At 43.4% G+C, this 10,799-nt stretch overlaps 2 protein-coding genes across 2 annotated transcripts in view; both read right to left on the reverse strand.

The window, feature by feature from the left end:
* Nucleotides 1-1,051: 1,051 nt before the first annotated feature.
* Nucleotides 1,052-8,138, reverse strand: atad3 (ATPase family AAA domain containing 3). Its single transcript, XM_005741438.1, has 16 exons — nt 7,788-8,138; nt 7,182-7,258; nt 6,078-6,179; nt 5,907-5,966; nt 5,752-5,821; nt 5,490-5,655; nt 4,598-4,667; nt 3,630-3,785; nt 3,492-3,548; nt 3,285-3,410; nt 3,071-3,195; nt 2,906-2,957; nt 2,703-2,773; nt 2,421-2,588; nt 1,874-1,982; nt 1,052-1,770 (listed from the first exon to the last, which is right to left on the reverse strand). Exons 1-16 carry the CDS (start codon nt 7,981-7,983, stop codon nt 1,378-1,380), a joined length of 1,998 nt encoding a protein of 665 aa, XP_005741495.1. The 5' UTR covers nt 7,984-8,138; the 3' UTR covers nt 1,052-1,377.
* A 531-nt stretch (nt 8,139-8,669) lies between these two features.
* The window catches only part of mrpl20 (mitochondrial ribosomal protein L20), a 2,926-nt gene continuing 796 nt past the window's right edge, over nt 8,670-10,799 (reverse strand). Inside the window, exons 3-4 of the mRNA XM_005741439.1 lie at nt 9,786-9,863; nt 8,670-9,704 (exon numbers count right to left, since the gene is read on the reverse strand). Coding sequence (XP_005741496.1) covers nt 9,531-9,704; nt 9,786-9,863 — 252 coding nt within the window. The 3' untranslated portion in view covers nt 8,670-9,530. The remainder of the gene's footprint in view (nt 9,705-9,785; nt 9,864-10,799) is intronic.

Consider the following 10,799-nt stretch of genomic DNA (forward strand, 5'->3'; position numbering starts at 1 on the left):
ATTATTATTATTATTTTATCTCCAGGTGATCGTTTCCATCCATGGATGCCAAAATTCCGAAATATAAGGAACATGTTCAGGCGTCCACATCCTGAACCCTCGAAGGAATCCAGCGGGAACATGGTGCAGATAGAGCCACAAGTTAATGGAAGCACTTGACATAAAACTGTAGTTCTGACTGAAATATAACAGAATGTAATAACAGTTGTAATAATGATATTTTAGCAGCCAGTGGAACCACCAGCATGTAAAACAAAAACAAAAAAAAAACACACACACACACTTCCTCAGGGAAATCTTGTAGAAGCAGATCTGCCATTTCTCAGCCTGTTTTCTCTGTTTCTGTGATATGGAAACATTTAAGGGGTTAACAAGCCTTATACACACATGTACTGTACACTGGTTGCCATACACTGCCTCTGCAACTGTCAGTGTTTTTCTGTGCTTGCTACTTACTAATAAAAATATAAATACATATATATAAAGCAGAGGTAAGGAGTCAGCTTGTGTGAGCTAAGCCCATTCTTAGGAGCTCAGGGCCACTTTTCTGGTCAACCAGGTCTTATGCAAGCAGCTCAAACAGCTCTCCCAGCATGATACTACAAAAGATTTAACCAGATGTTTGTTTGTTTTTTTAAATCAGTCAAACATATCCCCATCTGTCTAAAACAACCTTCACTTTCCCTGTCAGGAATGCCAGATTGATGTCTTACTCATGCAAACCTGCACATCACGCTACATAAGAGGGTCCCATAAAATGTGACAGGGCATTTAATCATGCAGCCTTTTCCAAACCATGGACAACTTCATGCCCTCGACTTTCCTTTGAATATGAAGCTTCAACGGGAACTCTGTTATTATAGTGAAATACTGAAATCCCAGATGGATTCCTATCGAACACAACTACCCACTCGTCTTATCATCGCCCTTCTATTCGTTATGCATTGTGTGGTTCTAAAGTCTCTGCCCTAAAGGTTGGAGGTGTCACAGTACGACTCTTTCTTAGCCTTTCAGACTTCTGGCTTCTGAGAGAAACACCACAAATCATCAATTGTAGTAACAATCTTTACTTTTTATGAAAACATGGATCAGTTTCATTGTTTCAACAGAGACACTTTAATTAGTACATTTATATAGTTTAATTACAGACACAGCGACTGGTTTCCATGTAAAATAAACGTTTACATTGTGTACATGATGCATAAGACCGAAAGAGTCTCAGCCATCATTTGTATTTTGTAGTTAATTGGTTAACGCTAGAAACTCATCTTCTGTCGTAAAGACAATCCCAACAGGCCTTTAGATTGAAACTTTCTAGTCAAAGAGGCAGAAAGCTAAAATTTTCCTATCCAGGTAGCACCACTGGGAAAAATGAACTCAAACTGGAGTTCCATCTTTAGGAGGAGAGTCTTCTCTCATCTTGCTGTCAGTGGAGGCAGGAGGTTGACCTGAACTCTCTGCTGTGCTGTTGTGTCCAGCTCGGTCGGCACTTTGGCCCTCTGCTGAGAGGTTCATAGGTGCTTGCTTTTCATTAATCTCAAGGACAGGAGCGATCACCTCCTGGGCCTGAGGCGTCTCGCTGAGTGGCAGATTAAAACCCATTTTTCCTCCGCTGCTCGTCACCCCAGCTGGTGGGGGTGTAAGGCTCTTCGCCGCCTCCTCTCCTCGCAGCCAGTCCATCTTCTGAAGGTGCTGCTTGACGGCATCGTCGACCCGAGCGTCGATCATGGCCTCTGTCAGGACGCCGTCTTCAGAGGAATATGCTGCCGCCTGAAGGAAAACAACAACATTTTCATTTTGAAATTAAGATCCACTCTCCAGTGGTATAACAAGGTTTCAGCTATGGAGGCAAAGATAATATGATGATTCGTACCTGCCAGGCCACACCCAGCTTGGAGATCTCTCGTCCAGACATGCCCTCTGTCCGCTTCGCTATCTCAGAGCACTTTTTCCCGTAGTCAAACTGCGCCAGCTTCAGCCTCCTGTAAACACAAAGCAGAATAAGACCATGAAAAGGCCATGAAGGAAATTTCCACTGTTACACAGTATAGTGTTCCTACACTGGCTGAGACGTGTAATCTCTCCACTGTCTGGGCTCTACACCAGGAGCTCCTCCCAGGTGGACATGCTAGAAACACCTCCAGTATAAGGCATCTTACTCTGAATCAGATGGCTCAACTGGCTCTTTTCAATGTGGAGGAGTAGCCGCTCTACTCGGATCCTCTCCGGAATGATCAAGCTCCTAACCCCAACTATAAAAGACAGCCACGCCACCCTTTGGAGGAAGATAATTTCTGCTGTTTGTAATAGGTGAGGTAACCTGACAGCTTCGTTTTCACGCTCTGTTCTCTCTCATCACCGACATGCTACTAGTAGACTTGTCTATTGCCACTTTAACAGCTCTATTCTTGTGTACTCACTGTCTCCCTCCAGTGGCCGGCTCCAGCACATATTTGTCAAAGTATAACCGCACCAGCCTCTCCCGCTCCTCAAGACCCGGCAGCGCAAAATTCACTATTTCATCTATACGGTCATTTATGGCCCAGTCAAACTGCTCCGGCTGGTTACTGGCCAGCACCAACATAAACCTGCATAAAAACACACACACAAAAACACAAGAGTCAAGCAGCTTAATAAAAGGTAGGAAGTAAATCACAGTGGTTAAGAAAGTTCAGTTGTAAACATGTGAAATAGATTCTTACTTGTTGCTCTGTTCTCCAGTGCGATATAAAAAGGCATTGAGAGTGGCTCTGAGGTCTTCACTGATTTTCTCCTATTGTAAAAACAAAGTAAGGTAATGTGTCTGTGAAGGTTCTCAGTAAGGTTCTCAATAAGGTAATGAACAGTTGCTTCTTTCTTATGTAACCGGCAGGTTTTTTGAGTAATGAAATAAACGCAGACTTACGGTGGCCCTCTTGCGGAGGAATGCGTCGGCTTCATCAACAAACAGCAGCAGCCTGTGATTGGAAACATGGCAGAAAGGACATGTTTTGCTACATCTGGTGCACTTTGTGATATTGGTGCAAATATAATAATAAATATGTTAGGTGACATATTTTGAGCATCATACCCGCGTCGACTCGTGTTGGCCCAATCAAACACTTTGTGCATGGCGGTGACACCATCGCGGCCCATTGGTGCTACATCACCACCGGTCATAATGGCGTAATCCATCCCAGAATGCACTGCCAGCTTCTACTCCACATACACAGAAATCCTCCAGTCAGACAAAGCACTGGTTTATATTTTTGGACACCTGAGCATGCTTTAGCTCTCTGGCGTACCTTAGCGAACAGCGTTTTGCCCGTCCCCGGAGGACCGTACATGAGGATGTTCCTGTATAGGCCGTTGTTCTGCCTTGTGTTTCTTGTTGCTATGGCAATGTCACGCACACGCTCCTCCAGGGAAGGCTAAGAGATGGGAAAGTGCTGTTATTTCAAGTTGAGACAAAACGGCAATGATTTGCACTTTTATACCACATGTCCACTTACACTGAGCACAACTCCCTCCAGGGCATCCTGAGGTTTACTCTTCAGCCGCTTGGTCGTCTAAACAATTTCAAAGCAGTTATAAGTACAACAAACTCTGCAGCTTAAAAATAGCAAAATTATGAATTCATCATTAGCTACCTTGACTGGATGCTTGACTGCCTCTGCGACAGTGAATCGGGAAGTTTCCCGGACTAGTGACGGCTTTCCGAGCCTGGCCTCGATGTAACGTCCGGCCACTGCTGTTGCATTTCGAGCTGAATACACTCCCACAGCCAAGAGGGTCAACCCTGCCACCTGGGGAAGAGAGGAAACCATTATAGATCAGGAGACTAAATTCACACTCCATTATGAGCAATGATAAGCAGAGCATTTTTTTTCCCCAGAAGATAATATTTATAGTTGAGGTAACATCTGGGATATAAGATCTTCATAGTTATAGCCAAAAACAATTTGAAAAAATACCTTTAAGATAGAGTTTCTGAGAATGGAAGTGTTTGAAAACCCACAGGTGTCATAAAAGCAGTATTTGCTTTGATGTATATACAACGGAGTAAAAGGACACAGTCAATTGAAATGTTTAGCACATCTGTGAATGCATACATGTTGGGCCTTTTAATGCTGCGTTCTAGATTAAATTAGAAATCTGTATTTACGAGTTTCCAGTCAAAATCTTCATCTGGAATAACCCCTAAACTTGGATTTCCAACTCAGAAACTTGGAGCAGCCCCATGAATGAGTTTACCACCAGAGATGTTGGCAGTGAACATAAACGGTAGTAAAACTGTAGAAGGTGTAACGTGTACTGCCACTGTTATGTATTCGGGGCATGGCATATAATTCACAGACCAGGCTTTATCCATGCACGCGCTGCAGCAGCATTTCAAAGCACACACACACAAAAAGGTATTGCTCTGTTTTGCCATCTTGCTAAGAAGCAAAACAAATCCTGTTTGTCTGACTTCGACAGAAACATTAATGTTTGATTTATGTTACTTGAACACAGCATAACTAACTGTGCTTTAGTGTACTCCTTAGGCATATTCATGTTTGTTTTCATTGGAATTTCAGTGACAAATTCTCCCTTGAATGGGAGCAGAGTGTCTCACCGTGGCAGTCACTTTGTCCCAGTCTGACACAAAGGCCCTGAATCCTTCTCCAAACACAGCACCTGCAGTCCTGAAAGCAAACACGTGTTAACTGTGAGCACGCCTTTAAGAGTCTGTCACAGTGCCCATGTTGACACTGTTAAACATTTACTGAACTTAAGCTGTTTTCATGCATGAACTCCAGAAAATGGAGGAAAATTTGCTTCTCTCACATTCAGCACACAGCAGGACAAAGTCAGCATCAGTGAAATTTGCGCTACTGTAAATACTCTGTTTGGTTTGGATGAGGGTGCTACTCGAGTAGAGCGTGCAGGAAGCAGGAACGTTGACTGTATGAAAGACAGACGCAGCTTCCAGCTTTGAAAAAGACATTAAATCTGCATTCTTTTAACAGCCAGCAGGTTGCAAAGGGATTTCCAGCTGTACTGAAGTTTTGCGATCGATCGATAGATAGATATAAAAAATAAATAAATACATTTACTCAGGTTATCAAGGTTACGCACAATGTCCTTGTTTTAAAAACAAAAAACAAAGATGGCGACCGGGTCTTCTGAGTCAAACAGATAAGTCGATCTTTTATACAGTCTGCAGATGTGATACAGGCGGCCGCACGCTAGCAGTGAATTCATTTAAACTCCTTTCACATCAGTACAAATGGACTTTACACACACAAGCTGACATATTAAAGACAATTTAATGCCCAATCCAGCCGTGTCAGACATTTGTGTGCTCGCGTACAGCTCAGTCGAGTAAATTCTATAAAAGCTCAGGGCTGCAGCTCAGGCGCGAAAATAGATTTACAAGAAACTGCATTAAAAAACAATTATTATCACTCATGACCTTAAAAACCAGCGATACACCATTGTAAACAGCTCAGAGCAAAACGATTTACTTTATGGACTCCAGGACGGTCTGTCGGTGTTCTGCAGCCTTCAGGCGGATCTGCTCTCGGATTATATCGGCGTTTTCCCTCTCAACTTTGGCTCGAGCTTTGGACTCTGCCTCAATACGAAGCAGCTCATTCTTGTGTCTCAGCTCCATCTCGTGCTCTATGGTCGCTAAACAACAAAGAGGAAAAAACAAAAACAAAAACCTCAGCTCAACGTGTCAAACATTTAAAAGCATCCCATCAATAACCGTGCTCGTTTCTTTACCTTTCCTCATGGCCTCCTGCTTCTGTACAGACTCCTCCTGTTTGCGAAGGCTCTCTTCATTCATGGCTTGCTGTTAATTAAACAAGCACAAGACATTTAGTACTGTATCCCACTTCACAGCACGTTACAGCTGGAGTTGGAGGTTAACAACTCACCTGTTGCCTCAGTTGGTCCTCATATCGCTGCCTGGCCAGCTTGTCTTGGTATTGAGCTCGCTGATGGGACACAACCACAAAAACACAATTTGGTACAATTCACTGCTGTAATACTCACAGTGCTCTTCCCTCTAAAGAAAAAGAAAAGAAGCTCATGTTTTCCCCTCTTACAGCTTGATGCTGCTTGCTCTCCTCATTGAGAGTTTTCCTCCTCTCTTCAGCTTGGATGCGTATCTGGTCGCCTTTGAGCTGTTCGACTGCTGCTTCATATTCCTAAAGCGTGAGGCGAGAGCACAACTGGGTCATTGGAGAACAGCGACAATTCATCGCAGCACAGAACACAGATGCCACCAAAGTCCTCGAGTATCAAAGGAGCAAGAATACCTACTTAAATAGAGCACGGCTGTTATAACGCCCAATCAGATGACTTCAGATCCGGTTCGAGACTACTCTTCTAGTCATCACATTGAAACATCTCATCTTTATGGTCTCACCTGCTATCTCTGATGCCTGCTCTGTGCTGGTCTCCCTGCCTTATTCCACCTATACATACTCAGGAAGGTCATTACAGTGGTGCTTACTCATCTTTGTAAATATCTGAGTCAAGTTCTTATACAGTACTGTGTAAAAGTCTTAAGCCAACATCACACAGTTCTTTGTATTTTGCTAGGAAAAGTGCAGTACGGTAATTCACTGTAACATGCAAACATACAGAGTGTGTGCATGCTATGGCACAGCCTCCATCACGTTATATATTCACTGTTGTTAATCTCTCCTGACCTCCTCCATACCTATTGACTCATGCTGTAATATGCCAAGCTTTCAGCTAATAGCTCTTTAGGAATCACCTCAACGATGCAAACAATAAATACCATTTAATGCATGTAAGCTGTGAGTAACTTCAAATTAGTTATTTGGCAAGTTGTACAAGGACTGATTTTAAAATGAGTGAAAAAGCAGCCTCTGACAGAGCTTTGGAAAGCCCGGAGAACTTTTGATAAAGACCACTTCTGAAAAATACGGCTACTGCGGCTTCATCTAATGCAGATCTATAATACCTAGGAATTATCAAGCTGATAGAAACGGACTGATGTACCCGGTGTCCTGCTGCAGATGCAGAGTGATCCACTGCTCTGCTTTTATTTTTATTAACAGATTTTCTTTTTCATTTTTTACTTGTGTGACTTATCTTCTGGTTGTGTTGCTTCTTGGTTTAACATTTGTGTGCTGAACACATTTTTTGAAGTGCATAGTGAGTAAAGGTATTCACTGTACCTTCATCTTACTCTGGTGTTCCAGCTGAGTGGTATTCTCCTGCATTCGAGCAAGCTCCAGAGCTTCTTTGGCATGTCCTACACACACACACACACACACAGAGATGAAGATGCATGTAGTTGCTTCAAAGCGTTATGTTTGTGAGGCCTGCTGTCTTTGCTGATCCCTGTGACTGACTGTATCCACCTTTGAGTCTTAACTACCAAACAACAGCCCTGAATGAATGAATGAAATCATTATCAATAATCAAATAATAGTATGTGTTGCATCGTTGCACACGTGTGTGTGTGTGTTAGAGGGTGAGGTCTGGATGTTCTGAGCCGGACTGCAACGTCCGTGACCTTTGAACTCTGTTCTCTCTCTGGATGAAGGTGGATGCAGCTCAGTTCCGTAAGCCTAACTTCACGTGAGTTAAACCTTTAGTATTTATACCGGTGCTGGATGTCGGTGAGGGCCTCTTCAGCTACACTGAGGCGACCACCACCGTCACCGTGAGCCAGAGAGCAGCAGATGTTGGTGCAGCTCTGCTCTCCAACAGCAGCCGTGTTTGTATAATCTGTACACACCTCCTCTAAGGAGACCCACCCGAAGCCCTTGAATACTTACGGGACATGTCGAGCTCCTTGGCCGCCTGAGCAGCCCGCTCCAGCCCGGTGGGATCGAAGTTGCTCCATTTGTCCTTGGGTTTATCTCCACCGCCGCTGGAGCCCCCGGCCGGCGGAGGTGGCGGCGGTGGAGGCTGTGCCGGTAAACCGGGAGGCACCTCCGGCTGTCCCTTGTTCAGGCCGAACAGCCACGACATTTCGCCGAGAACAAATAAAGCACCGTTAAACCGGTTCTGTTGGACAGAGGATAGCAGCCGCAGGTCTGTCACTACGCTTCCTCCACACGCGTGTCACGCCGAAAGCTTCTGCGCATGCGCACCAAACAGCTCAAGGTTTAGCTGAATAATCGCAGCCAGGATTGGCTCAGAACAAGTACTTCTCCTTCTGATTGGCGCTCAACGTAGTAGTCCTCAGCAGAGGTCATTGACGTAGCCCCGCCCACACTCGATACGGTAGCCCCGAAGGATCATAAAGCATACACTTCACTCGAAAGGACGTTTACCCCGGTTTCATCAGGCTGTTTCTGTTTTTGAAAGTCATTGAAGTGTCAGAGGATTGTTTCCAGGTTTTCTATATCAAATCTATTTTTGATTTACTTAAACTTCAAATCTAAAAATTTAAAGCAAACACTCTGCACTGAAAACAATCTCCTCACTTCAGTTTTAACCTTCTGTTTTCCAACAACTTCATGCTCCAGAGCAAGAGTGGGCAATTTATGTTCCCAAGGGGCTACATGAGAAGCTGCTGTGCAGGCCCACACCAATAAGTTGTAAGAAGATAAAATAAACATTGAGCAGAACCGAGTTCAGCTTATTGTTGATCAGGACAAAAGTAAATAAAATCCTTAAAATAAAAAAATCTGATGAAAGACAGCAAACCAGAATATATATCAAAAATGTTTAATGAGCTAAACATTTGGAGGACAACCGACCCACAAAAGGTGGTAAAACACATATTTACACAGAAACAAAAAAAGGCCAACCTTAAAAAACAAACAAAAAGAAAAACTTTCAGTCATAACTCAAGGTTGCATATGATAAACAGGTTTATGGAAATCATAACAAGACCATGTGTGAAGACACTGGAGGTAATCAGGAGGTGACACCACATGTTGGCAACACATTCCTGTTTTAGGAAGTTTAAGTTTACCTCCTGCCAGGGATTCTGTGCAGCCATTGATAAATACCAGTGAAAGTTGGATTTACGGGTTTTATACATGAAGTTCGTATGAAGAACACAATCAGAGACACTGATCTCGAAGTTCAGGAGTCAAAATACTGCACACATAATGATCTGCGCTGCTGTAGGCAAGTTTACTTCAGGAATGATACACTGTTGGTACTATTTTAAAAATCTCTCCAAAAATAATTTCTACGAGAGACCAGTGGAAAGCTCGTTAACATGAGACTCCTTATTGACTTGTTCAAATATAAAGCCAACAAGAAGCACAGGACCAGCAGAAGTGTCACAAAACCGATTACTTTTTGATCGGCCTGTAAAATTCCTGTTTTTCCCCAAACAGACAACCTGTGTTACAGCTCGAATTCAAGCCGGATCTCTGATCGAGCGATCATGAATCACCACACACAAATGCAATTCTTTAAACGAATCATACAAGAAGCACATTTTGATGAAATCCTAAAATGAGGTGTCTGTGTCAGTTCAATTTTTTTTAAATAAACGCTGTTCTTTAACCCCCCCCCCCAAAAAAAATAATCATTTATCCATAACTGTGGCAAGTCCTTTACTGCAGCATAACTACACGGGAGAGCACACCAGAAGGCTCTTTGCCGTCACCCAGTGCTGCCCTGAAGCCTTCTTGTTGCCGAGCCCTTGCCAGTTTTGCAAGTGAGAGGAACGACCGAGGCTCTGTAACGGCCAGATCACTGATGACGCGACGGTTGAGCTGGACGCTGCTCTATATGGTGAGAAAAAGGAAGAGTGAGCCAACAGAATTTTTAAAAATACATGAGCTGCAAAACTATCTAGTAAAACCAACCTTAGTCAGATTGTGCATGAGGGCGGGATATTTCATGCCGTGCTCTCGTGTTGCTGCAGCAATCCGTGAGATCCAGAGCTGATGAATCAAGGGGACAACGCACAGGATCAATTATACTGAAGCAAACTGATTTCTAATCTTACACACACCAATCAGCTGCAATATTAAATCCAAAAAGAGGAAGTGAACAACATCCTGTTATACTGCAAAGTTCTGCTGGGAAGTGCACAGCAGTGGCCTCACCCAGCCAGAGAACACCCCCCAACACACTACAAAAATTGCTCAGGAACAGCTCGATGATCAGGACAAAGAGCCCAAAGTGCTGACCTGACTTCAAATTCTCCCAATTTAATCAAAATAAGTCAGCAGCATGGAGCAGAACTGAGGTTTTAGAATAGAATAGAATAGAATGACTTTATTGTCACTATACAGATGTACAATGAGATACATGGGGGGGTGCACAGTTTCTGCAGCACTATATGCATATGAGCAGTATTTACAGGAAAAAATATAAAGTGTACAAAAAATAAATAGTGTTATGTATATACAGTTTGGGTTATTGCACAGTGGTGGTTTATCCTTGAAATGGGGGGTGGAACTGTGTTTATCAGTGCATGTGTGGACATGGAAGGAGTGCTTCCAAGTTGTTCACACCAAATTCTGACCCTACCATCCAAATGTCATGGCAGAATTCAAGATGCATCAGACCAGGTGTTTTTGATCTTCTGCAGTGAAATTTTGCTGAACCTGTGCAAATTATAGTCTCAGTTTCTTGCTCTTAGTGGACAGGACCCCCTGTGGTCGTCTTCATTTAGATATCCTCTAACCCTTGATTGTAATGCGAGGTGATTTTAGTTAATCTCGCCTTCCTATCGCCTCAGGCGAAGGACTTTCACACAGAGAACTGCCGCTCACTGCATTGTTTCCTCTTGGGGTTTTTTGGACCCTTTTCTGTAAACCCTAGAGATGGTTGTGTTGGAAAATCCCAGCAGCTCAACTGAAATATTCAGACCA

Source organism: Pundamilia nyererei, unplaced genomic scaffold, assembly GCF_000239375.1.
Source record: "Pundamilia nyererei isolate P.nyererei 1_Seehausen unplaced genomic scaffold, PunNye1.0 scaffold00110, whole genome shotgun sequence".
NCBI lineage: Eukaryota > Metazoa > Chordata > Actinopteri > Cichliformes > Cichlidae > Pundamilia > Pundamilia nyererei.

Bases quoted from the DNA above. Each gene is read 5' to 3' on its own strand.
- atad3 (XM_005741438.1), bottom strand. From the start codon at position 7,983: ATGTCGTGGCTGTTCGGCCTGAACAAGGGACAGCCGGAGGTGCCTCCC. The intron at 2,589-2,702 runs GTAAGAATCTAT...GTTTTTATGCAG, and splicing joins ACTGGAGAACAGAGCAACAA to GTTTATGTTGGTGCTGGCCA. The intron at 1,771-1,873 runs GTACGAATCATC...GTTTTCCTTCAG, and splicing joins AGCTGGGTGTGGCCTGGCAG to GCGGCAGCATATTCCTCTGA.